General features: G+C 44.6%; 4 protein-coding genes across 6 annotated transcripts; 2 read left to right on the top strand and 2 right to left on the bottom strand.

Annotated features, from left to right (window-relative positions):
- Positions 1–5,928: 5,928 nt before the first annotated feature.
- sra1 (steroid receptor RNA activator 1) lies at positions 5,929–9,002 on the bottom strand. The gene is made up of 6 exons (XM_030100850.1): positions 8,819–9,002; positions 7,949–8,062; positions 7,700–7,780; positions 7,468–7,616; positions 7,276–7,384; positions 5,929–7,181 (listed from the first exon to the last, which is right to left on the bottom strand). The coding sequence occupies exons 1-6, from the start codon at positions 8,841–8,843 to the stop codon at positions 6,847–6,849; spliced, it is 813 nt and encodes a 270-aa protein (XP_029956710.1). The 5' UTR covers positions 8,844–9,002; the 3' UTR covers positions 5,929–6,846.
- Positions 9,003–10,154: 1,152 nt separating this feature from the next.
- Positions 10,155–19,772, top strand: apbb3 (amyloid beta (A4) precursor protein-binding, family B, member 3). 3 transcript variants are annotated; one of them, XM_030100846.1, is made up of 14 exons: positions 10,155–10,276; positions 10,417–10,483; positions 13,468–13,631; positions 13,782–13,837; positions 13,909–13,957; positions 15,571–15,720; positions 15,802–15,929; positions 16,153–16,158; positions 16,261–16,375; positions 17,027–17,108; positions 17,188–17,271; positions 18,074–18,189; positions 18,362–18,541; positions 18,624–19,772. In XM_030100846.1, the coding sequence occupies exons 1-14, from the start codon at positions 10,274–10,276 to the stop codon at positions 18,864–18,866; spliced, it is 1,443 nt and encodes a 480-aa protein (XP_029956706.1). In that variant the 5' UTR covers positions 10,155–10,273; the 3' UTR covers positions 18,867–19,772. The 3 variants fall into 3 exon arrangements, with proteins under 3 accessions (XP_029956706.1, XP_029956704.1, XP_029956707.1); XM_030100844.1 differs by having other exon boundaries at positions 13,779–13,837; XM_030100847.1 differs by lacking the exon at positions 16,153–16,158 and having other exon boundaries at positions 13,779–13,837.
- Positions 19,773–20,384: 612 nt separating this feature from the next.
- On the top strand, positions 20,385–24,998 carry LOC115395349 (proline-rich antigen homolog). The gene is made up of 5 exons (XM_030100853.1): positions 20,385–20,415; positions 21,239–21,365; positions 21,675–21,718; positions 24,558–24,720; positions 24,826–24,998. The coding sequence occupies exons 2-5, from the start codon at positions 21,269–21,271 to the stop codon at positions 24,954–24,956; spliced, it is 435 nt and encodes a 144-aa protein (XP_029956713.1). The 5' UTR covers positions 20,385–20,415; positions 21,239–21,268; the 3' UTR covers positions 24,957–24,998.
- Positions 24,999–25,639: 641 nt separating this feature from the next.
- LOC115395351 (histone H3) lies at positions 25,640–26,056 on the bottom strand. The gene has a single exon (XM_030100854.1). It carries the CDS (start codon positions 26,048–26,050, stop codon positions 25,640–25,642), a length of 411 nt encoding a protein of 136 aa, XP_029956714.1. The 5' UTR covers positions 26,051–26,056.
- Between the last annotated feature and the right edge of the window lie 1,206 nt (positions 26,057–27,262).

The raw sequence follows: 27,262 nt of genomic DNA, 5'->3' as shown, positions 1-27,262 counted from the left end.
TCCCAAAGCGCTCACAAGCGGTCAGTCTCAGCAGCGCTCCCCGCTGCAGTCAGAGCAGAGAGGAGCAGAGCAGCCAATAGCGACTTTTCCGACGACGACGCGGTCTAGCTTTATTTAACAAATAAAGCCAAGCCGCTCTCCTGATGCGATCCGCCATAGCTGGAAACAGAAATCAGCCTCCTGCGCGCCAATTAACTGACGTGCATCAAGAGCGTCGCAAGCGTCGCGAGCTTTGTGACCACCCGGTGTCAAGCGTCGTGTTTAAAGCGTCACAAGCGTCAGCTTCGAGGCGTCCCGAGCGTCGACGACGCCCGGGACGCGTCCGGTGTGAATGCACCATCAGTGCCCTTGGCACCACGACACCTTGGACTGGAGGTCGATGACTGACTTTGTTCTTGTATCATCTGACCGACAACTACATGTCTTGGACACTCAGGTGGAAAGAGGAGCAAAGCTGTCAACCGATCACCACTTAGTGGTGACTTGGATTTGCTTGGAGGGGGAACCTGGATAGACCTGGTTGGCCCAAATGTGTTGTGAGGCTCTGTTGGGAACATCTGGCGGAACCCTCTGTCGGCAGGGTTTTCAACTCCCACCTCCAGGAGAGCTTTGCCCAGATTCTGAGGGTGGCTGAGGATATTGAGTCTGAATGGACCATGTTCTCCACCTCCATTGTTGAAGCAGCTGCTCGGAGCTGTGGTTGTACGGTCTCCAGTACCTGCCATGGCAGAAACCCCCAAACCTGTTGGTGGACACGGGAAGTAAGGGATGCCGTCAAGCAGGAGAAGGAGTCCTATCGAGTCTCGTTGGCTCATGGACTCCCGAAGCAGCTGACAGGCACTCGTAGGCCAAGCGAACTGCAGCTCAAATGGTTGTGGAGGCAAAAACTCAGGGAGAAGCTTGGAGTAGAGCCGCTGCTCCTCCACATCGAGAGGAGCCAGCTGAGGAGGTTTGGGCATCTGGTTAGGATGCCTCCTGGACGCCCCCCTGGGGAGGTTCTCTGGGCTTGTCCCACCAGGAGAAGAGGTCCCAGGGAAGACCTAGGACACGCTTGAGAAATTATGTCTCTCAGCTGGCGTGGCAATGCCTCAGGATTTTCCCGGAAGACTCTGGAGAAAAAGAAGTTCAGGCATCCCTGCTTGGACCTTGTAACCTCATCCTGGATAAGCAGTAGAAGATGGATGGATGGATGGATGGATGGAACCCGTGCAAGAAACAAATGGAATTTGAAGGGATCTAGTCCAAAGAAACTCCAAGTTCCTCATAGTGTTACTGGAGGTCAAAGTAAAACAATATCGTGCCAATATACGACAATATACGAGTTTAAATAATTTGTCTTTAAGTTGTTTTGTGCCACAAATAACTTCTGTTTTATCCGAGTTTAAAAGTTAAAAATTATGGCTCATGCAGACTTTTATGTCTTTCAGGAGAGTTTCAAGTTGATCAGTGTCATCTGGTTTCATAGATCAATAGTTTTGCGTAATATCTGTGTAGCAATGGAAGTTAATGGAATGTTTCCTGATGATATCCCCTACAGGAAGCATGTATAATGTGAAGAGTATAGGTCCTAAGACAGAACCCTGTGGAACTCCTGTAACGACAGTCTGAGCAGAAGAGTCATTAACATGAATCAAGTAGAACCTATCCCAGGAATATGACTGGAACCAGTTTCTGGCTCTTAATGAAACCCAGTGATCTGCTCCAGTCTCTGTAGCAGGATGTTATGATCAATAGTATCAAATGTAGCAGGCCCAGGACAGACATTGATTGATCTGATTGGTCAGTGATTGATATGAATCTTCTTCAGCTTTCTTCCTCTACTCTGTTTAGTCTATTTTTAGCTTTTGTTCTCTGTGGGGATGAGCTTCTTCCCTCTGTCACTCATTTTTTCTGCTTGGCTTCCTCTTTTCCACATTCCTCCTCCTCTTCCTCCCCGGAGAGCAGAGCAGGAGGAGGAGGAGGAGAAGAAAGAGGAGAAGAGTATTTCTGAGAATTTTTCCCCCACATTTGGAACCAATTGCCTCAACTGTCTCCTCGCAGTTTGAGTTTGCAATAAATTCTGGAGGTTTGTTTTTGTTTTGAAGACATCAGACATACAGACGGGTTCATTCTTGTTCCCAGTGGTTTGGACTGTTGGGTCAAACCGGTTTATACTGGTTCAGACCTGTTCACACAAGTTGAAAAAGGCTCAGACTGGTTCAGAATGAGTTTACACAGGTTCAAAATAGGGATGTCAATGTTTACAATTTGTTCTACACGTGTAACTGGGACATCTAACCGGCGTGGTTGCACGAGATGTCAGAGATTGCAGTTCTGCTATATGACCACAAGAGGGCACTGTCTCCATTGAAATATAGTCCTTCATGATTCTATAAAATCCAAGACATTCCAGTAGTTATCAGACGAAAGGGCCACCATTCCAGCTATTAATTTGCTGATATGTTCACTAAGTGTTTTGGCACATTTCTTCGATTTGTTTTATATTTGTTTTATGTAAAATCCCTCATGCTAGCTTGTGAATCACTAGACGTAGCTCGCTAGCTATCTGGCGGTAGCACTGATGCCTGACACAGCGTACACCCATGTGACAAACAGGCCGTTCGTCACTGGTTAAATGCACTGCACTTTGCACAGAGACACTTTTTCTCTCATTCACTTTGCACTTTGTAATGCACACAACACTTTAAGAAGCTAATTTGCACATAAAGGAATTTGCACAACGATTGTCATTTTAAATTATTTATTTATTGGAGCCGTTTGTCTGTGGGTCTGGTCGGGTGTGGCGGCGGACCTGCAGGACAAACAAATGACAAATCAAGATTGGTCAACGTGCAATATATGTGCCTGTTTTTAATTAGCTTTTCTTTTAGGTGTTGGCATGCATGCAGTGAGTGTGGACAAGGTGTTGGGTGTGTGAATGTGGTGAAGAGTGTGTGTGATTTTTAACTCACCTTTCTGCTCTTGTGTCCAGGAGTGGTGTCCGGCCAAAAGATTCCCCGGAGGACGGACACCACTGAAGAAAGTTCTGGGCTGGACCAAGAGTGGAAATGGGTGGGGGGTGGTTTCACGGATTTTAGATATGGTTTAGGATTTTATGCATTTATTTGGGTCGTTAGTTTGGTTTATTCTTAAGTATGGGTTTTGTTTTCGTTAGGTTAATATTATGAGTTTATAGTGGAGGATTTTAACATAGTTTTAGAGATCTGATATTATGTTTTACACCTCTTGGAGTTTTTAATGGTTTTACCCTATTAAGCTGGGTGTATTTAAGGGCCCGAAGACACTCAGTCAGATCGAGTTCATGGTTGTGCTGGCGGCAGCTGTGAGCTGTGTGCTGCTGCTGGGGAAGCCAAACTCCTGGAAAATCCTCCTTTTTGCACCTTTTTGCACCTTTTTGCACCTTTTTGCACCTTTTTGCACCTTTTTGCACCTTTTTGCACCTTTTTGCACCTTTTTGCCCAAGAAAATAAAGAAGTGGACCACTGAACTTCGACTCATCTCTTCGTACTCACTGTTCCTCCCCCGCTCACGCCACGCTGTTTACAACCCAACAGTATTTCCAGTTTGCTATAAAAGCTGCGACACAGTGCTCCGCCCATTGTTAGCTGCCATTGAGTCAACTTGAGTGCAACACTGGCTGTGGCTGCAGTTATTTTCCCTTAAATTTATGTAAAATTGCACCGCATGTATCTATTATGTATGTGGATAACTGCACTAGAGGGAACATTTAGTTAGCTAATGTTATTATCTGAAGCTTTCAGCTAACATCATCACCCCAAAAAAGATTGTGTATATTGGTGAAAAAAAAATGAGGAGGAAAATATCCATGTACACATTTACACGTGCAGACGTTGACACCTCTAGTTCAAAATGTTTTTTTATCAACATGTTGTGGTTTAAAGTAGTGCCACTTTTTCAGGATGGCCGTTTAAATTTTTAAGGTTGGTGGCTGGTTCAAACTGGTTACATACAGTTTCAAATAGTTTGTTTTTTTTTAACAGGTTTTGAACTATTTTCAAGTGGACATACGTGCAGTTTTTATATGAAGAGGTTTAAACTGGGTTCATATAGATGTACGTAGTTGAAGATAAAGAAACACAACTGCACTGAACAGAAGTGATTTATTTACTGACTTTTAATGCTTTTAATTAATCAATCTTTATTTCAGACTCTCAGGTCCATAAAAAAAGAACAGCAGAGAACAAAGGAAAGAAAAAAAAACAGTAAACGCAGAAAAACAAACACAGGCAACAATAAAATAGAACATCACTGACCATATCAGCACTCCCTCCAAGCCTCCAAAGTCTAGATGAGTATCTGACACTGCTCTCTCTAGGAATAATTAAAACCTTTATGATTTCTTTATTGGATTTCTCCAGCCTGTTCACAGATTTATATACAATATTTCTGAGAGAATTAGAGTGGACACGTTATTCAGCACCAACAGCTGACTGGCACCGGTCCACCGTGGAGCCTTCAGTAATAAATGCAGTGCATCATTATATGCAACCTGCAGCTTCTTAAATTTGGCTCTGCTGTAATCACACCACAAGTGGGCAGCGTACAGTGGCCTACAGTAAGCTTTAAATAAAAATGTTTTTACCATTTCAGTACACGTGCTGAATTTGCATGCCAGCACGTTAGCCTGAGCATATAATTTACAATCCTGCCTTTGAATGTGGTCATCATCAGAAAGATTATTCCTCATCACATGACTGAGGGATTTGAATCTGCCCACATTGTGGAGCTCAGTTCCTGCCAGATAGAAAGTGGGAAACGTAGTCCTCTGCTCCTCTTTAGTTCTCACAGTCATAATCGTACTCTTTTTGGCGTTGAACTTGATGCCATATTGTCTCCATATTCTGAGCAGACTCCCAGTAGTTGCTGTCATCCAGCAGAATATGACATAATGACCAGATCATCTGCAGACTGGAGATGGTTGAGGAGACACTCACCCACCATGCAGCCCGTCTTAACCAGTGTTTGAGAGAGATTGTCCTTGTAGAGATTAAACAGCATGGGGGACAGTTTGGTTTGTATACCAGTGTCCATTTCAGGTAGGGAGAAACACCTTGCTGTTGTAGTTTTTCAAATACTTTCCTGTGGTTGATTCAGTCAAAGGCTTTTATTTATCTATTGTTATATATTTATCTATTTGGAAACATCCTAAAAGCACAGAAACATGACGGATTTCTGCCTTTGGTACTTACAGCCTCCTTCAGAGCATGGACACACGTCACAGACACACATGCTCATGAGTGGTGTCGGTATGCTGCTTTTAAGAACTTTTCCTTTCACTTTGAAGTCTAAACCCCAGCTTTTGTCTTCTTTTTTTGAACGTTTTTTGTCACATGGTGTAAAGAGGATGCCATTGTCACAAACAGCTTGATGTTTGTGGTAAACAAGACCACATTCATATCTACGAAAAGCAGAAGCAGGCGAGCCAAGGTAGTTTTAAGTTTGTAGCCTTTTTTTTAAAAGAGCAATTTCAGTCATTTTAACCATTTCAGTCAGCAGTCTTTTTGAGAACAAGCCAGATATGCAAATAAGATGAAAATTGTTCAGTACGCATTTACAACAGAGAGACAATACAGAGGACTTAAAGACCTGCAGGTCTAGACTGTGTGTTTTTCACTGCATCAACATTTAATAAAATCAAAAAAGAAAAAAATAACTTTCACCACATCGACGTGTATGTGAGACCTGAACTGTCCTGTCCTCTGCTGCCCCCTGCTGCTCCCTCCAGAGCTCTGCACAGCCCTGGATTCTGTCCGTCCTCTACTCTTATTGAAATTACAGTCCTCGTCGTCTTTCAAATCCAAATTATTGCATTAATGGAATATGGTTAATGCACTTCATCTACTTACAGTCTTACGTTTCACTAAAGTCACAATCATTTTTGGCAGGTTGAGTCCACTACAGGGCAACAAGGAAATTTATGAATCTGTCTCATATCATCATATAAACCTTTAACATATCCTGTTGGCTACAGGTGAGCTGCATGACAGCGAGCAGGGGAAGCACATAATAGAATATTCTAGCCAAATTGTTGCTCTAGCCGGTGTGCGTCTGCCTATTTACTGAGATGGTATTTCACCTGCACAGGATGCTTGTCGATGAAAATTGGACCGCTTTTTGTTGCTTTCTGTCATACTGATCAGAAACCTTGTTTCACTGCAGACACCCATCCAAAGCATTCATTAAATAAATTCAAACAGTGATTGATACATTCAAGATTGTTTTTAATGTTCAAAGATTATATTGAGCTCCTGACATTTCTTTCAACAGATCTGTCCTTCAGGCCCTCAGAGGTTTTTTCAGCGCTCCCAGGTCCCATAGAGTCCAAAGTTCATTATATAAAAGGCTGAAATACATGTACATGTCTTAGATTTGTTTGTGGTGACTAAACAGTTTTATACTCAAACTCACTCAGAGTCCAAAGTTCAAAACCTGTAGAGTGTCCAGGGTCAGACTCCTGAGGTGGAGAGGGTCCAGAGCTGCCCAGACAGCTCAGGGGGTTCTGGTTTATGAAGTCCAGAAATCCCACTCCACAAGTCTGGCTTTCACATCTTTGATAAAGAACCTAACATCCAGACTCTGACAGGCCACAGACTGAGATCTGGAGTCTGGAAGACCCCCAACCTTCATGTTCCAGCTGTCTAACTCCTCACATGAACAGGAATAGACCCAGAACATACAGGACAGGGGCCTCCAGGACCAGGACAAGACCTCCCAGAACTGTGAGTCTGAAGTCCCAGTCCAAACATCCAGACCCCCAGAGTCTGAAGAACCCAAAGTCTCCCCCACTGCCCAACCCATCTCCACAGGGTTTGATCTGGCTTCAAATCAGGACTGGGACACAGAGTCCTGGGCCGCATCCGCCGAGTCCTGGGCCGGATCCGCCGAGTCCTGGGCCGGATCCTCCGAGTCCTGGGCCACATCCGCCGAGTCCTGGGCCGCATCCGCCGAGTCCTGGGCCGCATCCGCCGAGTCCTGGGCCGCATCCGCCGGCTGTGGTTCTGGTTGATGGCGAAAAGCTTCTAGTAGTTCTGGACTCAGGTTTCGAGTCTCAGCGATGAGCCGTTTGACGCCGACCATCCATTGGTTGACTTCAGTCACATGATCAACCATCAGAGAGCGATGGAGCTCATCAGCTGAGTCCCAACGACCCGCCTGCAGCTCTGAGGCAGACAGAAGAGACATAGACGAGTGAGACGGGGCGACAGGTGAGGCAGAGGCAGCAGGTGAAGAGGTACAGGCGGTGGAACAGATTACCGAGAGCGAGGGCGTCCATTCGTCTCTGCACAGGCAGGCTGAGTTTCCCTGCTCTCCAGCTGTCCTCCAGGAGGCGGAGCCTCTTGTCCACGTCGTTACACACCTGCTCCTGTGGGGGGCGGTGACAGGAGGGGGTCAGTGGTCGCAGAGCGACAGCGCCCCCTGCTGCTGCTGTGGAGGGTTCACACTCACTCTGACTGCATGCCTGCAGGCGGCCAGCGCTCCCTTCAGAACAGACACCACTGCCTCCACGTCAGGCTGGCCCTCTGATTGGCTGCTGTCTGCTTCTCTCTGTCCTGCCACAGGGTGATGAGGGGGCGTGGTCACACCAGTGGGTGGAGCTGGAAGGTCAGGATATGCCATGGAAACTCATTCATCCTGCCATTTGTTCAAAATACACCTGCAGACTTCACCTGCTGCTCACCTGGGTTTGGTCGTGGGGCCATCCCACATGGGGGCGGGGCCAGTGGGTTGGAGGAAGGAGGAGCTGTGGGAGGGGCAGCACCTGTAGACCAATCAAAAACAGGTTGCAGGCTGTTTTAATTTTTGTTTTTCAGTATTTTCATTTTTTTTGGTTTTGAACCAATTTTTTTATTTCTTTTTTTGCCTTTTGTTGTGTATTCAGTTGTTGCAGTCAGTGGTAGGACAAGATCTTTCTCAGGTGCTGAGTTACCTGCTGTTGTAGGCGGAGCTGCTCTCTTGTTCAGAAGGTTCCTGGGTTGTCCGCGGGCCCTCTGCAGGTCATAAGAGAACTGAGGGGGGTCATTCCAGCCTCGTTCCTGGTTACCTTGGTAACACAAACAGTTTACACTCTAATTAGACACTCCTGGCAGGTCTTTATAAACATGCTACATCTGTTGAGGTGTATTTTTCTTATATTTTAATTTATCATCTACAAATTCTGTGAGAGTTTTCTCATAACTACAATAAATAAGACTACCAAAATCACCATGATTAGCTAGTTACAATAAAAAACAATTTTATGTTTTGAAATAAATGCCTGTCAGTGACTAAGTGTGCAAAATATGAAATAACTGGAAGAAAATGAAGTTGTTGTTGTTCACCTCAACACTAACATGCAGCCACCAGTTAGTACTGAGTTTATTCTGACTCCTGAAATTGTTACACGCAATAAAAATGTAAGCTTTTAAGAAGAAAAGGCACTGCCCTGACCCTAGCTTTCTCTGCTGCCGCGGCCTCCCTCCAACTCTCTGACGCCCCCCGCAGGAGCCCCGCCCCTCACCTCGAGAACCACTCAGCTGATGTGACGTCACTACGTGTCACGTCAACACAACAACATGGCTGCTGTTTGTCGTCCAGGAAACAGATTAACACTAATAAACTGCCTAAAATATGACAGCTTCATCTGTCACATGGATACCGAATGAAAAAGAACATTAAAGTACATTGAAGCGTCTCTTTCCCATCTTTTTAATGTGACCGTTTTATGTCCGCTGCTCTGTTTAAATGTTAACTCTCACGCTTTTTAAATGGAGTTCGTGGACGTACGTGGCGCTGTTAGCTATTAGCTTCTTTCACTCACCGGGTTTCACGTACAGTTCTTCCATTTCGGCTCCAACAGCAGCAGTTTCAGCCTCAACCAGGTGAAGCTAAGCTAAAGACCAAGCTCACTGCTTGACTGAACGAGCAGGGCGGAAACTTTGACAGATGTTACCCAAGGAAACTGCTGTGGGAGCGCTTGAGACGCCGCGTTCCGTCCAGTTTAAAGAGCGAAGTGACGTCAACGCGCACTACGTCATGACGTAACACCCGAGAACCAAAAGTCCAAGCGATGTTTAAGAAAGAAGAGAAGAAGAGCTCAAAAAGAGACGGAAAACATCTCTCAGATGATCCAGAAATCTCTATTATTTTTAGGGGTTTCAGGTTTGTCTGTTAAATTCGTTTCTGAGATTAAAATACAATTTACTGTTAAAATCTTTTTTTCACTGCAGACCTACAAACATCAGTTAGTGAGCATCTATATCCTGTAAATTTACCTAGCAAAAGGAATTTAGATTGCCTTAATCTAGTATCATCCTCAAACCCGGGTCCTCTTTCTGGGCAAGCAACTAGGTATACAGTTCAGAAAAGACAGAAGTAACCTCATTCTTGATGAAAAAAAAGTCAGCATGTTGAAAAAACGTCAGAATTGTAGCAAAGACGTAAATCTGACCTTAAAATCGAAATCAAAAATTTTCAATACATTTTGTATGTTTAGATGTGGCCCTCATCGCTTCTGTACTTCACAGCTGAAAAATGTGCATGAAGTCTTTTTTGATAAATTAGCAATGCTGGTGCAGAATATGTAAACTATGCTGAGGAATATTATAATAATCAATATTTTCCATTGTTATTTAAAGATCAAATAGAACATACTGTAATTGAATAGAAATAGAAATACTTTATTTAAAAAAATTAATTTATAAGAAAATCTAAATCAAGCAGGCTTGTTTTCACCTTTGTTTTCAGTTTAAATCATTAAAATGTAGTGACAAAACTGCTTCATGGACATGACGTGGACAGTGTCCTGGTCTCTCCTTCAGTCTGACTGTCAATGTAACTGGACCCAGATTGTAATGAAATCCTCCCTGAGCGCAGAGCAGACACCAAACCTCCAGATGACCTTCATTCATGTTGGAGCTTATTGTGTCCACTGGAAACACATAACAGAGACAGTAAAGGACATCTGGACCTCGCATGATTGTTTCTGTCCTCCCTTCCCATCGTCCTGTTTTGTTCTCTCACTTCTTTCAGTGTGCTCAGATTCATCCTGCATGGAGACATTTTTTAGAGTGAAGAGCGAGCGAGTGAGGCGGGGAGGGAGGGGAGGGATGAGATCAGCAGGAGGAGGAGACAAACAGCATCCTTCATCAGGCAGGCAGAGAGGAGAGGAGGAGAGGAGAGGAGAGGAGAGGAGGAGAGGGAACATCCTGACCGGAATAACAGAAAGACACCAGGAAAGAGGAAGAAGAAGAAGAAGAAGAGGGAGAGGCAACCGATGGTGTGTGAGAGACTGACGAGACACACACAAAGAGAGAGAGGAGGCTGCAGCGTCCTCTGGGCCTGAACCTGTGTGTGTGTGTGTGTGTGTGTGTGTGTGTGTGTGTGTGTGTGTGTGTGTGTGTGTGTGTGTGAGATCAGCTGTTGGAGGGCGGAGCCATGATGGGGAAGGATTACATGTTGGCCATCATTATAGTCAACTATGATGGTAAGTAAGAAATACACACACACACACACACACACACACACACACACACACACACACACACACACACACACACACACAGTCCTGTATTAGCATGTTGAGTGCTTGGTCAGTGGGAGCGGGGACATGTTGGCGTGTTTGACCTCGATCTGTTAGCATCATGCTGAGAGCCTTCCAGCATTAGTTTACCCTTGCTGCTCTGAATTCATACCCATCAGCCACCGCTTCATTTAACAGGAGTGAATATTAATGCCACATCTGTTGGCTTCAACATCACATTGTTACAATGTGTTTACACAACAACGTTTTCAGGTGAAAACAGAAAGCTTTCATTGTTATTTGGGGTCCGTTGACACGGCAACGGTGATCAAAGTCATTGAAAACTCGGAGTTTTGAAAATGGCTCCTGAGGTGGAACCTTGAGAGAACGTTCAGCTCTGTGGAAATAGGGGGAAAATGCAACTTTTCTGAAACCTTGCGAGCAGATGAACAACAACAATTTCCTCCAGTGTCTTGACTCCCACTCCATATTCCCTTGGTCTCAGTCCATATTCTCATGGTCCTGGTCTCGGTCCATTTTCTCCCGGACTTGGTAATTTTAGAGGTGAAAGTCACCTGTAATAACAATCCAGCTCCGTCGTCTGTCCATACGAATGCTTGTGTACTCACTATTGTTAATGTTTACAGCATGTTGTTCTCCACTCCCATGTGTGCGGTTTCATTACAAACACAACCAACTCATGACCTGGCAATTAACTAACAAACTACATCATTTTCGGCGTTTCTGCCGTCTCCATGGAAACGGACATCGGGAAACCGTTCTGAAATGAAACTTTCAAAAATGCGTTTTCTCTTGAAATGTTGTGTAAGCGGGGCCTAGAATAACTAAATAGTTATCCTGTTAACCTGAGAATCAGTATCATGGCAGCTGCTAGCTTCACTTCAATCCTGTAAAAAAAATAGGCTTGATAAATCCGAGCTTTACATTTTGATTCCTCCACTTATTTATGAAACAGAGAACGATACATTTGTTAATGTGAAAACACAGACTTCAGGCCTGTTAGCTGTGAGTTCATGTCAGGATATCTCAGCATGGACTTTCTCAGCATGACACACTGACATTTAAAGCCTTTTCAGTAGAGAGTATATATGCATTTCATTTCTTCAGTCAAGACAAACAGAAACAAGTAATCACAATTAAAACACGTAGAGCTGTTAATTTTTCCCCCAGTTTTGTGACAATTTTGAGCCACAGCAGCAGATAGTTGAGGCTTATTGTGTTTTACTTCCTGAAAGCATGTTTGAATCAGAAACTAAAATCTAACGTTGTGACAAACCTTCTGATCGTTTGTTGTTGCTTTTTTAAAAATTTTCAAAAAGGGCTCAGTGGATGTGAAACTGCATATCGATCCACTTCCTGATCCACTCTGTGAATCTCATGACTCAGCATTTTCTCAGACAGCCTCATTCATTATTCACTTCCTGTTCAGCTCATAATTACTGTTTTTCCCTCAGCTTTGTCTGACAGTATAATCCCTTTCTCCCTCAGCTTCTTCTGGCAGGATCACTCAACTTTTCCCTCAGCTCTCCTTGATGAGAAAACATGTTACCCTGTGATCTGTCTGACAAGAGATATTCCAATTTTCCCTCGGCCTTGTCTGACAGGCTGAACTAAGCTTTCCTTCAGCTGTGTCTGCCAGGAAGAGCTGAGTGGTTGCTCAGCTCTGTCTGACAGGCTTAACGCAGTGTTTCCCTCAACTTTCTCTTACAGGAGGATCTCTGGTTGTCCCTTGGGTCTGTCAAACAGGGGGAATTAGTGGTTCCCACAGTTTTGTATGACAGGCCGAATTCAATGTTTCCATCGGTTCTGTCTGACAGATGGAACTCACTGCTTACCTCAACTTTGGCTGACAGGCCACACTTGGCTCTCCCTGGGCTATTAGCGAGAGGGAACTCAGTGTGTTCCTCAGTTTTGTCTGACAGGATCACAGTGTTTCTCTCAGTTCTGTCTGACAAGAGCAACTGTTGTTTTCCCCGAGCCATGTCTGACAGACCGACCCAGTGTTCCCTCAGCTGTGTCTGACAGGATGTACATGATTCTGCAACTGTGCATCAGGGCTGTTTTTTGTTTCCCCTGAATGTTTGTACATTCAAACACACACACTGCTGTGACATTGCAGTGAGTGTACGCCTGGTTGTGCAGGTCTGCTGGGAACATAGACTCACCTGGATGAAGGTCAATCAGAACAGAAACACCCTTCATCAGGACGAAGGTGTATGATGCAGATGGTCAAGTCTCTGGATCATCCAATCTGGCACACACACACACACACACACACACACACACACACACACACACACACACACGCTCACACATGCTGCTGTGTCAACGTGTTGCTGTGACTCATTCGTGTGAGTCAGCAGGTTAAAGTCACCTTCAGCTGCAGTGAGATACTGCTGAGTCATGTCCATCAGCAGCATATCACCTTTCATTTCTCAGAGTGGCATCCACCAATCAGGTCATCTGGCGGTCCTGCGGGCTGTTACCTGATTGGTCGGTCCTACAGTGAGTTTTATGGAGACACCAGGAAGCAGAACTGTTCTGCAGTGTTAGCGTTAATGGTTTTCTGATCAGTCGGTGAAAGGAGGCCTTCCTGCACCACCTGCTCCTAATTGAGCCAATATTCTGCTTCTACTTTATGCCTTTTTTTTTTTTTATAAAGATGAGGTTTTGTTTGTTTAAAATAAAGTTATAAATAAATCATTAAAGCTTTAACATGGAAATGATGCATGACAGATGTTTGTCTCCCTCTAGTGGTAAGACTTTTGATGACAGCAGCCATGTTGGGAGGCAGAAGAGGATGTCTTGAGGGGGATGCAGTTCGGAGACATAACTTTAACCCAGGGATCCATGTTCAATACCCAGTGAAACCAACGCAGCAGTTCTGTGAGTCTCAGTGTGTGTTTACTCTCTCTTTGTCTCTACAGACAACATTTGGACTGATCAGAACCTGCTCCTGGACCCGGACCTTCCTTCAGGTTGGAGAACCATCAAAGACTCCACAGGGACCTACTACTGGCATGTTCCCACTGGCACCACCCAGTGGCAACACCCGAGGACCACTGGGGCCACCCCGGCACTGGAAACACAGGTGAGGACAGACAGACAGACAGACAGGCAGGCAGACAGGCAGGCAGAGAGGCAGGCAGGCAGACAGGCAGGCAGGCAGGCAGACAGACAGACAGACAGACAGACAGACAGACAGACAGACAGATTTCTTATATTTGGTTTTTCTCAGCAGGAGGAGTCGGGATCTCAGAGTTCTGACCAACCGTCCAGCGCTCCACCTGAGAACAGGTAACACTGCCCTGATGGAAGGCCACATTTCAAACTGTATGCAGCACTTCATTCACAGTTTCTTCTTTCAGAGCATCCTGGCACCAAGATTACCTCAGCAACCAGGACCCCGACACCAAGGTGAGACTAGAACAACCACAACAACTCAAACGTCAATAACAGCAACAGTAACCACCATCACAATAAAAACAGCATCGTCAAGAACAGCCAGCACCACACCAGTAATGACGCCAACATTATCAATGACAACATCAACAACCACATCAGAGGCCCAGACTATGAAACAGGAGTTTGTCTTATCATTTTCTAATTGATATTAAAATAGAAAATGCTGGGGGGCCGGGGAGCAGAGCTTCAAAATAACTCAATGGAAAATTGAGACTAAAGGAAGGATACCGAGGAAGCTCTTCCCCAAACGTCTCTATTAAAGTACAATTGAGTGATCGGAGTACTGTCTGTTTACAGTGACAAGGGATGGGTACCGTTCACATTTGAACCGATACAGTACCAAATCCTGGTGCCTGGGAATCGGTACCGTTACTCAGCAGGACCACTTTCCGGTACTTTTGTGTGTGTTTGTGGTAACAATGTTAAATTGTTGCTGGCAGCAGACGAGTCGCTCACAGAGGCTATTCTAGCATGCTAACGGTGCCGAATGCAGGAGTTGTAGCCGTAGATCTGAAGCTGTTTAAGATTAGAAGTTTTCTCACCATGGCTAGCGTAATCGACATCGCATTTTGAAAAGTGGAGCTCGTTCTATCAGCCATGCTGCTCTGTCTGCCAAAGGCACGGCTACTGATGTCATTACCTACGTGTGCGTGCAATGCTCTGTTCATGTCCGGCTTGGAAAATCATCAACTCTTCCACTCCATCACAGTCACAAAGATGCTTTTAGATACACAAACATGGTACTGTTTGATTTTATGTGAATTGATACTTGGTAGTACCGACTAAATTCAGTTTGTACCCATCGAATTCCGTACCCGTCCCCAATAATGGCTGATTATTATTGTATAAGTTCCCAAATTTTTGTACTAAACAATGTCTGAAATGTGCTGTCAGCATTTTTTCCCTGGCTTACTGTGGCAACAGTCTTGCTGTTGGCCTGGGGTAATGTTTCGTTCTTTATGTTTTTTGAGAAAAACCGTTTGCATCTCCATCGTGAGATGAGATGCTCTGCAGGATTTCTGATTGGTCAGACGCCACAAACTCTGCCTCTTTTCTGTGAACGAACACTGATCACTGGAAAACCCAGAGTTGAATTACCGAGCTGATAACCAGCTTCGTATTACCGCTCATCAGGACTGCAAATGTATGGATAAATCAACCCAGGTAATGAAGAGGTAGCCTGGATATGTTCAACCGGCTTCGTAGTTCAGACTCCAGAACATTGACCACCCTCACAACAACAACCACCCTCACAACAACCGCATGACATCATCAACAACAACATCATGAGCAACACTGACACTGAAAGCAACAATGACGACACTGTCAGTAAGAATGTTGATGTTGATGAGAATCGGAACAACGAGGTGAAACCGGAGCTTCAGGATTTATTCTGTTGATTTAATCTGCTTTAATCTCTCTCTCTCTCTCTCTTTGATCTAATCTGACTTAATCTGTCTGTCTGTGGCCTCCTTTCTCCCTCTCTCTCTCTCCACTCGTCTGTCCCCACCCATTTGTTTCCGCCCGTTTGTCCCTGTCTCCGCCTGTCCGCCTCCACCCGGCAGTGCTTTGCAGTGCGCTCTCTGGGCTGGCTCCAGGTGGAGGAGGAGGATCTGTCTCCCGGCCGCAGCAGTCTTGCCGTCAGCAACGTGATTCAGCAGCTGTCTCACTGCAGCAGCCCCGAGCAGAGAGAGCGACAGGGCGCCTGGGGCGAGGTGAGACACCCACAGCGCCCCCCGGAGGCCAAACGTCCACACCACACCCGTGGCGCTTCACACCTGTCTGTCTGTCTGCAGGGGCGGGAGATGATGCTGGTGCTGAAGAAGGACACTCTGTCCCTATTGGACCCTTTAGACCACACCCCCTTGCACTGCCAGCCAATCATCAACATCCGTGTGTGGGGGGTGGGCTGCAACAACGGCAGGTGAGGCCATCAGAGCGCAGCTGGCAGAATGGCGCTGACGGGTTCCCTCCGCTTTCCGTCTCGGCTAAAACGCACCCCCGCATGTGGAGATGCTCAGATCAAGCCCACCTTTTTTTGCTCACCTCTCCGCTCCACTAACGCTGTCACTCTCTCTGTTTCTTTGCCACGCCCCCTCCCTGCTCCCCCCCCCCCCCTGCTCCCTCCCACACACTCACCTGGGCAGGGACAGGTAAATAGCTTCACCTTTATACCGCGAGCCGTCAGAAGATAAACTGTCACCTGAATGTCTCACCTGAAACTCTGTGTGTGTGTGTGTTGGTGGTGCGTTCAGGGACTTTGCCTTCGTAGCCGGGGATAAGGACAGCTGTGTGTTGAAGTGTCATGTGTTCCGTTGTGACGCTCCGGCTAAAGCTATCGCGTCGGCGCTTCATCAGATGTGCTCAAAGGTAAGAATCTCAGGCTCACCTGCCACCAATATGGAACAGCAGGACCCAACACCACGTCCTCCTTTTCATGAGTCAGTCGCCCCCTGGTGGTGGGAGCCATGATGACAGCAGAACGTCTGCATAAGGGGGGGCGGAGTTTAGTAAAAATACACCGAAATATGGTGACACAGCATCCACAGTGTCATATTTACGCTTTTCAACTCCCCCCTTCATCAATGAAGCAGTTTCTTGTTCAGATTTCACATTAAATACATGAAAATGTCTTCATATGTTTTTGTTCGCGTGTTATGTGTACAAAACAAACTTTTGTAAATTTGTAAGAGATGAAGAAAGGAAAAAGGTTTTCTGTTATAAACTGAAAGTTATCCATTCAAGTTAAAATGTTTTTGTGTCTCGACAACCGAACATGAAATTATTTATGGTTTCCATGACAACGAACAAGATATTCATGGCTTCCAGGGCAACCAAAGTAAAATGGTATGGGCTCCATGGTAACTGGTAGATTGGCAACGTGCTTGTGCATCTCACAACAACGGCTACCTGGGTGCTGACTGGCAGGTGGAGTTGTGTCTAGCTGCTTCATATCGATCATGTTCTTCAGAATAAAACTCGCTCTCGTTGTCGTGGTGATGAAAACACTTTCTGATTCAGATGATGTCGGAGAAGGCGCTGATGAGGCCGACCCGCTCGCTCACCATGGAGAGTATCTCGCCTGAAGACCTGCCCAGACAAGGTGACTGCAGCCCTCCCGCCCCCCTCCTGCTCTCTGACTGGTTAACCTGAAAGACTGTTTGTATGTTTGATTGTTTCAGTGGAATTCCTGGAGGCAGTGCGGCAGCAGGTGCAGAAGTTTGAGGTTCAATATATTGGAAATCTGCCAGTTTCCAGAGCCATGGGTGAGACTCAACGATTCTCTGAGCCATCACATCCTCCTCAGGCCACGTTTATACAATATTTCCAGTGAATTCCCATCATTTTTGCATTTTTGGTTCAGTAAAGTTTCACATTTGTACAGCAATGCATTGAAAACTATGTCTGTTTACACAGAAATGACAGACATGCTGAAAACGATGTAGTTTTCATGTTGGGCCACTAGTGGGTGCTGTTAGCCACCCATGTATGCTGTATGTACTTGGAGAACAATATACTATAAACACTGCTTCTCTTCTTTGTTGAGGTCTGCTCACTCTGGATTGATTGTAAGAAATAAAATGTGTCTGCACATGTGATCCAGATGGCGGTGTTGTAAATTCAAGAGTGAGCAGCGCACACCATGTTCATTGTTGATAACAAATCCTTCATGTTCATGTTATGAAGACTCACTACAGCAGTGATGCACATGTGCAGTAGCAGTGTTTCAGAAAACTTTGCTTTTCTCCATTTAGAGTCAGCGCTTTTTCAAAAGGTTTCATTTTCAGGGGCTCTAAGCAGCGTTGTCGTGTAAACGAACACTCAAAACGCCACTTGAACGCTGTTTTCACTTGAAAGCACTGTTGTGTCACCAGGCCCTGAGTTTGAATTTCATTGTTGACATATTATAATTTTTTCCTTTTGAGGTTTTTTTAACACAGAAACTACATCTGAAACCAGTTTGTGCGCCTCACACTGTATATCAACAACCTGTAAACACACCTTCTCCAGCTCCACCCCCACCGCCCCCCACCCTCTCGTGTTGACTTCAGGCGTTGTGTGCTGCAGGTATGGAGGTGTTGAATCGGGCCATTGAAAGCATCATGAACTGCACAGACCGAGATGACTGGGAGCCGACGGTGATCCACATCACCGACACCGTGCTGTCTCTGTGGAGGGGGCAGGTAGGTGATGCAACAACGTTGAGTGACCAAAGCCTTTTGAGGATCTGTTTTCAAAATGTTTCCGTGTAAATGTAAAACTTTTCTGAAACGAAAATACAGAAAAGATGCCTTTCCATTTGAAATGTTGTGGCAAGTATAGCCCAGCCCGTCCCGTCCTCTCTGCCCCCTGCAGGACGGGGACGAGCCACTGTGGGAGTGTCAGGTGCGCTTCCTCACCTTCCTGGGCGTTGGCCATGACAGTCACACCTTCGCCGTGATCGTGGACGGCGGCACGCAGCAGTTCGAGTGTCACGTCTTCTGGTGTGAACCCGATGCGGGAATGCTGTCAGAGGCCGTGCAGGCGGCCTGCATGGTGAGGAGAACACACACGCCTCCAGTCAGCTCCTCTTGCGTCGCCCCCTGCTGGTCGCTAACGCTCCTCTCCTCCCATCCAGGTCCAGTATCAGAAGTGTCTGGTGGCTCAGACTCCTCCCCCGAGGTCCAAATCGTGGCGTGCGACCCCGTCAAAGGTCAAGCGGGCCAACTCGATGGACAGCGCCGCATTCCCTCCCTTTACGTCCCGTCACCATGGCAACGGTAGCAGCACCTCCACCATGAAGGGCAACGGCAACGGAGTGAGGAAGGGGATGATGGCTTTCTTTGAAACTTTTCGCAACAAACAGACCGCCACATCCTAATAATGGGGGCGGGGCCACCAGAGTGCGCCTGGGGGGGCGCCGCCACCGGATTGGCTGAACTCTGCGCACACGCTGCTTCTGGTGGTCCGAGCGGTCGACCGACGTCACCAGCAACACCGACGCTCACAGAGGAGCCAGAACACACCCGGACTCATAGTGATGGTAGAGCAGGTGGAGGTCCTGTGATTGGACCGCAGCAGAGGAAAGATCCACCACAGAAGAAGAAGAAGAGTGTTGAGTCGAAGCCTCCTCAGTGACCCGTCAGCCGCAGACGATCAACTCACCACAAACACCAGAATGAGTTCACGGCGACGAGTCGAAGACTATCCCCAAAAAAAAAGTATTTTACCTAAAACGTAGAGAAAAACGTAGAGCAGCGATGCATCTTTAAATGCTAACGTTAGCATCGGGTATGTAGCCTGTAAGTCCGCTTCAAGCTTTCAGTTTCATTTTAAAGCTGCAGTGAATGACTCTCACCACCGGGGAAGAATCGATAGCCCCTGGAGAAAACAGCACCTGAATGTGAGCGGTTACCATGGTTACCAGGATGACCATGGGCACCACGGTTACCACTGCAGCTTGAAAAGACAAGAATCTCTAATGCATTTTAAAGAATTTTATTGTAGTGAGCGCGGCGGTTTGCATGTGAGACGAGCGGTAGCGTCGAAGCACGTTAGCACGTTAGCTTTACCGAACGCACAGCTGCAGGCCCCGCCCAGACCGAGCGCCTGCTGCACCCCGATTGGTCGAGTCCGTGGTGGGTCTAATGTCTGTAGGAAAAAAAAGGCGGTGTTTTGTTTACCTGCAGTGAAAACTTTGGCACAAGACAAACCGATGATGTCATGTATAAACAACCAAAAATAAACAAATAAACATCCTGTTTTCTTCTGGTCCTGAAGCTCCTTTTAACACATTTTAAAAGATTTTCTTGTTTTATTCACTCAGATTTACGTGATGTATTCTGCATTTTGATTTTTTTGTTTGTTCATTTAATCATTATTATTTTTTAATTCTTGTTCAATCGCTGAGCTTGGGTTTCTTTGCAAGCTTTTCTTTTGGTTTGATGACAGAAAGAAAATTAAAAATATTACAAATAAAATAAAAAAATGAAAAAAATAAAGCACATTTTAAAGAGTGCAGAGACAATAAATCTTTTTTTTTTTTATCACTGAGGAAGTTAAGGAAAAAGAAACATTTATACATTTATACATTTATTGGAGATTGTAATTTTATCCTATATCCATCAAATGGAATTAAATGTGTACAGAGCATGTGTGTGCGTTGTGTGTGAACAAGTGACAACTAAACACACACCTGAGGGGTGTCAGAGGGGGGCGGGGCGTTACCATGGTTACTGCAGGAAGAGGGCTTTCTGGTGACTTCAGCAGCACAAAAGAGGTTAAAAGTTTGTCTCATTTTAACTCAAAGTTTGATTGGAAAGTAACTCAAGAGGAGGAGGAGCAGAGGGGGAGCTTCTCCTCCTCTTCCTCATCCTCCTCCTCCTCGTCCTTGTGCTCAGTCTGTCTGTGAGGAGCTCTTCCAACTTCAGGTGAGTCCCATTTTTTAAAAAAGAGAGATGGAAATGGACATATGAGTAAAAATGCATATAGATTTTGTGTTAAAAAAAAAAAAAAATGCTTTTTTCCCCATTGAGATTGCTGATGATCAATTTGGACTGACTTGACTGTTCATTATCATTCAGCGGGATGTTGCTTACCTCTATGTTTACCTTTGTTTACACAGTAAAACTCCTTGTTTACTACTCACATGTATGTCTTTTACTGTATTTGAAACATTTTGTTTTTGTAAAAAAAAGGTTTTAAAACTTTTCCAATACACAGAAAACAAAGTGCACGAGACAACAACAGGAGGCTTGTGAGGGCGGTGACGCAACGCTGAGCAGCCAATTAGATTAGAGCAGGAATGAAGCAGCTGATGAGCAGACGCATGGACAAAAACATCCCTCATCCAATCTGTGAATAATCTATTGTGTGTGAATGAATCCAGGAAGAGAAAAAAATGTATAAAGATGAAACTGAAAACAAAGTTTTGTATTTATGCAACAGCATTTTTGAAAATGAAATTCATTTCAACGGAAGCGGCAGGAACACAGGGACAAGATGTTGGCACTGTTTTTGTAATGAAATGACACTCACATACGTAACAATGGGAAAACACAGACGTCGGTATGGACAGAAGATGAAGTTGGATTGTTATTAGGATGAATGTCAACTTTAAAACTACCAAATCCAGAAGAATTTTGACTGGTAGTCATGAAAACAGTGCTATTATTGTGTATTTCCTCACATATGTATAGAACAAACTAGATACAGTTCACAGATTCAGCTCTGAATTGTTGCTTTCTCTCTCAGATTTCCCTGTGAGATTCAGTGACCCTCCAGATGAGCTCCGACCCTCCTCCTCTTCATCTTTATCCTCCTCCTCCTCCGTACCGTCCTCTCGGTCCTGACGGCCCTTCGGCTCCCGTCTTCTCTTCAGGTTAGAGAAGGCAAACATTTTGGACACTCTGACACACAGACAGCAGCGTCGCAGTCAGCTGAGCTAAATACAAGGAATCGGTTTTCAATTTAAAGTACAATAGTTTAACACAACTTTCCCACTGTCACCATGGCAACCAGTAAGATACCACCTGAATTCGAAGCCTTTGCAACCAAAGACCCAGATTGTAGTTTATTGTTACCATGACGACAAAATGAGATCACAATGTAATATTCAGTACTTTTATTCTGACTTTCCTTTGAAAGTAAACTTCATGTGGTCATGTGAGCTATTGTTGTGTCTTTACAGGTCTCATGTCTGCACCAGGCACCTTCCCCGGCTCCCCTTACCAGGTACCCAGCATGCAATGCTGCAGTGTCTTTAATCTACCATATTTTTCAGACAATAAGGAACACTTTAAATCCTTTAATTTTCTCAAAATTAACAGTGCGCTTTGTAAGAAAATGCAAGAAAATGACCTGTGCCAAGACAAGAAGACCAAAAAGAGTTTCTGAGGGAACAAAGTGAGTTGGAGGACAAAATCGAACAGTTGTTGCAGAGGATGTTGAACAGAGAACAGCAGGAAGAAGCATGTCTACAGTCTCCATTTGACTCAAAGCAGCAGCGGTTGCACGCGAATTGAATATCCATGACTTTCGAGGGGGTCCTTCTTGGTGTTTTTGTTTTATGAAAAGGCATAATCTCCCTGTCTGCACAAGAACTACCATCTCACAGCAACTGCGAAGAAATGTGAAGAAATGCCGGCCTTTTTCCACACTGACTGCAACAACAAGATCGTTGAAACGAAGATCCCGCCAGAGCATATCACCAACATGGACAAGGTCCACCTCACCTTTGGCATCCCCGTGAACCGCACTGTTGAGAAAACATGAACCAATATGGTACCCATTCGCATCATTCCAGGTGGATCAACCAAAGAACTTCAACTGCTAGATATTGGCATCAACAGGCCATTCAAAGTTAAATTGCGAGCTGCGTGGGAGGGCTGGGTGACCAAAAGCAAACACACATTCACCAAGACAGGGAGGCCACGCCAGGCGAGTTACGCCACTCTATGCCAGCGGATTGTGGACGCCTGGGCTCAGGTATCAGTCTTATGTGTCGTCCGAGCTTTAACAAAAGTCGGAATGATCACGCCAAGTACCAGTAACAGCATTGACACAGACTCGGATGATGACCAGCGAGATCCTGGCATACTTGATGCTAAAATACCCAACTATTCATCTCAGACACTGAAGATGAAAACTTTGATGGATTTGTGGAAGAGAATTGAACTGAGGAAGTGTGCATTGCTTTGTGTTTGATTACAGCTGAACAATGCTGAGTTACTGTGAATTACTGAAACAAAGTTTGACTTTTGCTTGACTTTGGCGCCTTATTATTTATTTATGTACTACTGATAAATTCTGTCAGTTTTTCAAGTGATGATGGAAACTGACAAAGAAGATCAAATTGTTAAAATGGCTAACAGATGACACCAACATTTATTACTATGTTCATGCTTTTATTTCAGTATTTACTCATTTATTTTTTTGTCATTATTTTGCATTTATCTATAAGTCTTCTTGTTTTATCACGATTTTTAAATTAATTGATTGTGTGTAATGAGATCCTCTCTTTAAATCTTTAATGCTTTTTCAATCTTACCTGCACACCCTGCTTCTCTTTAACTTCAATTTCATTTTAGAATCAGTTTAAATAAGAAAGTAATCTACAAAAAGCTACTAATACAAAAAAAAATCAATAACAATAAAATTGAGAATATTTTTTTTAAATGCTTAATGATCAATCTGTCATGTTTGCATCTAAAATCTTTCAGCCTTTCCAATTAAAACATTTTTGAGTTCTACATGTTTGACTGTTCACAGATACAATTTCATCGTATATAGTGTCAAATCATTTGTTCTAACTTCTGTGAACGGCTCCAAGAACTTTTGATCTCACAAGCAGTTTGTCCCATTGATCCAATTTACTCACACTCACATCAAAGGGAACCTTTTCTCCTGATTCAAAGTGACAGTGACAAATGTTGAGTTTCCAAAGCCTCCTCTCAGTAACAATAACCAGGAATAAAAGAAAAGGTTCAGCGAGAAATACTTTCACTAATTGGCTTTTACTGACCAACTGTTGCATTACCTGGAGCTTTGAGATGTGCACAGAAACCGAGGAGTTGTGATGAAGAAATAGGTTAAATGCACACAGTGGATTAAACTACTTCTCATTCAGTAACTCTTGCATATATACACACGAACAGCACAGAATGAGATTTGTAAAATACAATCGACTATGCAACATTCTGAACAAATGTAGTTAACTAGAGTGTAGTAGAATATCCATTCTATTAATTCTTGAAACGTGCTTATGAAAAACCACTTACGGTAATATCTATCTATGTCTATAAAATAAAATTATTTACTCTCAAGTCAACGCAGCAGCGATGCCAATTCCTTTACGAAGATGGCGGCTGGAACTGACGAGAAGATGAGGTCAATGTCCGCTCTTGTTTTTTTATTAGCTCTATGGTGCAGCCTGTCAGCAGGTTTTTCTTCAGGTGAGACTGTTGTTTTGCTGAAGTGTAGGCGTGGCTGCGGCCCACAGTAACCTCTGATCTGAAGCTTAATAAACCAGCATAAGGACAGCTAACTCTTCTTCCCTTCAACTGGACTGCTGGACGTTACATTATTATTATTCATTGGGACTTATGGCCTGAAAAATATGGCAGATTTTTTATTTTTTTATTTGAGGAGCTCACAATGTCCTAAAATGTTTTTTTCTATGTCAATCAAAGAAAAACACTTCAGCGAAAAGATAACCCTAAAGTTTTCTAAACTTGTTTGAAAATGTAACAAACTTGAAAGCAAATTAAAACCTTTTTTGTGCAAAAACATGAACATTGATTTTGCGAAGTGCAATTAAATTCAGTTGATTTTTTTTAAAAAGGTAATTTGTAATATATTTTCTATATTTTAAAAGTAAAACAACAGAAAACATTTAAAATTGATAATCAACTAAATGGAAATTAACTTTAGAAAAAAATACAATACTACACCTGTCCATCATGCATTTACAGGTTTTTTAATTCATGTGCATGTTTAAAAGTCTGAAATGGAATTCACTGCACGTTCACTGAAAGCTTCAGCGTTACCATGGCGACCTCTTCCTCCTCCACAGACCTTCCCTCAGTCTTTCTCGGGTGGAGGAGATCTCTCATACTACCAGGGCTCTGGAGGAGTCGCTGGTTCGATGCCGCCTCTCGGGCCCATGGTGACTCAGCCTGGATACCAGGTGGGGCCCCCCGGGTCTCCCGTGGCCCCCTACCCATCCAAACACACAGGTACACTGAAAGCAGCCAAAGACATTCTCAGATTACCGCCATACTTTTCAGTTTTGGGTCAAGAAGTTTGGTTTAATCAACAACGATCGTGTTGTTTCTCCTCAGTGTTTGTGGTTCATCCTCAGCAAGAAGCTGCCAGCGGTGGAGTCAGTGGCATGGGCTCTCGTCTGGCGGCGTTGTCCACAGCGCTGTGCTGCTGCTCCCTGCTGCCTCTGGCTTTTCAGCACTGCTGCTGACCTCCGTCATCAGGATAAAGAAATAATTATTTAATCTCCTGTGTGTGTTTCAGCTGAATTTACAGCAAAAACTCAAAGTCAAATGTCAGAGGCCAGAGGCCAGAGGCTGCTCCACTTCATGAAGAGGAAAGAATTATTACTAACAAGCTGCTTTAATTGCATCTGGATTTAATAAATGTTGATTTATTATTCTTCAATACTCTGTGTTGTGGATGCAACTGGTTTGCTGTAATATGTATGCTTGAAAAACCATATCACAGGCAGTGCTGGCAGAGGCCAGCTGTCACCTGATTGGTCGACAGTGTTCAGGGAGCGTTCCACCAATCAGCGTGCAGCTCCTCTGAATATAAATTGTGAGCGCTGCAGAGAGCAGGAAGAGCTGGGTAGAGAGAATAGAGAACGCGTTCAACAAAGCAACAGCCTGGAAGTCAGAGAAGTGAACGGAACAAGTACATTATATCTGGACCGAGTGTCGTGGACACCTGCCGAGCGCAAACTGATGAACGTCCATTAATTTGCAAACAGTTGCCAATACTGCCTCTCTCTTCGGGTGTGTGTAAATCAAAGCACATTATCATTCCGCACGCTCTCTAGACACATTATAAGGTGACAAGGAGTTTTGCTCGTCAGCGGGTGTGTGTGGCTCTTAAAAGAGCCGTTGTGTGTTGGTGGTGCTGCTGTGTTTAAGCCCTCTCTCCGCGGATGCGGCGGGCCAGCTGGATGTCCTTGGGCATGATGGTGACCCTCTTGGCGTGGATGGCGCAGAGGTTGGTGTCCTCGAAGAGGCCCACCAGGTAGGCCTCGCTGGCCTCCTGCAGAGCCATGACGGCGGAGCTCTGGAAGCGCAGGTCGGTCTTGAAGTCCTGGGCGATCTCGCGCACGAGGCGCTGGAAGGGCAGCTTGCGGATGAGCAGCTCGGTGGACTTCTGGTAGCGGCGGATCTCCCGCAGGGCCACGGTGCCGGGGCGGTAGCGGTGAGGCTTCTTGACTCCGCCGGTGGCCGGGGCGCTCTTGCGGGCGGCCTTGGTGGCCAGCTGCTTCCTGGGAGCCTTTCCTCCGGTGGACTTACGGGCGGTCTGCTTGGTTCTGGCCATGGCGCGGAGTAGCTGCTCTCAGTCTTAACTGTAGAAACTATGAAGAGTAGAAAGAGTTGCCGCCTCCTTTTAAAGGAAGCTGCTTGGTGCTGATTGGTCGGCGCGGCGGCGCGCGCGGGCTGCAGGCGCTCTATGATTGGAGGAAGAACATTCGAACGTTCAAAAGTAGGCGCCAACAAAACACAAGTTAAGGCTGCTGGCAAAAGATAAGATAAAACACTCGCTGAGATTGGTGAGGGAAAAAGAAGAAGACGAAAAAAAAGGAACATTGTTAGAATATCTGAAAATTTTTACATTTTTAATAAAAATTAAACTCACATTTTTATTTTTTTTGCAACCCACAATTTGTCTGTATGAATCAAATCACTCCTGTTTAACTTATAAAAATTATTTATTTTACTTAATTTAAAAAGGCAAAAACCTTGTATTTAAACTTTGTTCTTAGCTTATTTTTGTGAACATGAGAATGATATGTTTCCCTTCGATAGCTCAGTTGGTAGAGCGGAGGACTGTAGTGGTAATATGAGGAATTCAGCTTCTCTCCATTTGCAAAAAATAAAACGTTTTCTTGTCTTCTACAGATGATCTAAAGTGAGTGACAACTTCAACTCTATTTAAATAAAGTTTTAAATGTCACTTATCCACATGTCTTCACCTGGCTCAGAGTCACAAGTAGAGAAGACGCCAAATGATCTTGTTTACAACAAAAGACTACATGGGTGGGTCGGTGCAGATGACATGTGCTGTGAGGTACAAAGTACCAAACCACAGAAAGGCGCGTGGATCTGGCAGCCCGGCCAATAAGGAAGAGAGCAAAGCCTTGCCCCAGAGGGATTTTTTTTTAACCTGGTTTACAGACAGGCAGACAGCTTTCTCAGGAACAACAGACACTGCCCCGGTTCATCACATCAGAAACTTGATGAAGACAAATGAAACACTTCATCCAGCAATGGGGAAAAAACCCTCCAATTATAATGTAAAACATTTACTCTCTGGTTCTGACTCCGTTGTTTAATGTTTCATATAACGAATATTGGTCAGTGCAGTCACTTATAACACACTTCAAACACTGTTATTATGATGAATAACAAAATAAACTCATCTTATTCGGATGAGTCACTTAAATAGATTAAAAAATGTGTAATATATTAATTTTAATATTTAATACTAAATTTTAAAATCCCAGAGGGACAATTTCTGGAGTGTTGTAAC

Source organism: Salarias fasciatus, chromosome 10, assembly GCF_902148845.1.
Source record: "Salarias fasciatus chromosome 10, fSalaFa1.1, whole genome shotgun sequence".
In the NCBI taxonomy this organism is placed as follows: Eukaryota; Metazoa; Chordata; class Actinopteri; order Blenniiformes; family Blenniidae; genus Salarias; species Salarias fasciatus.
Note: the sequence above shows the minus strand (reverse complement) of the source record. Positions and strands in the feature narration are given on the sequence as shown.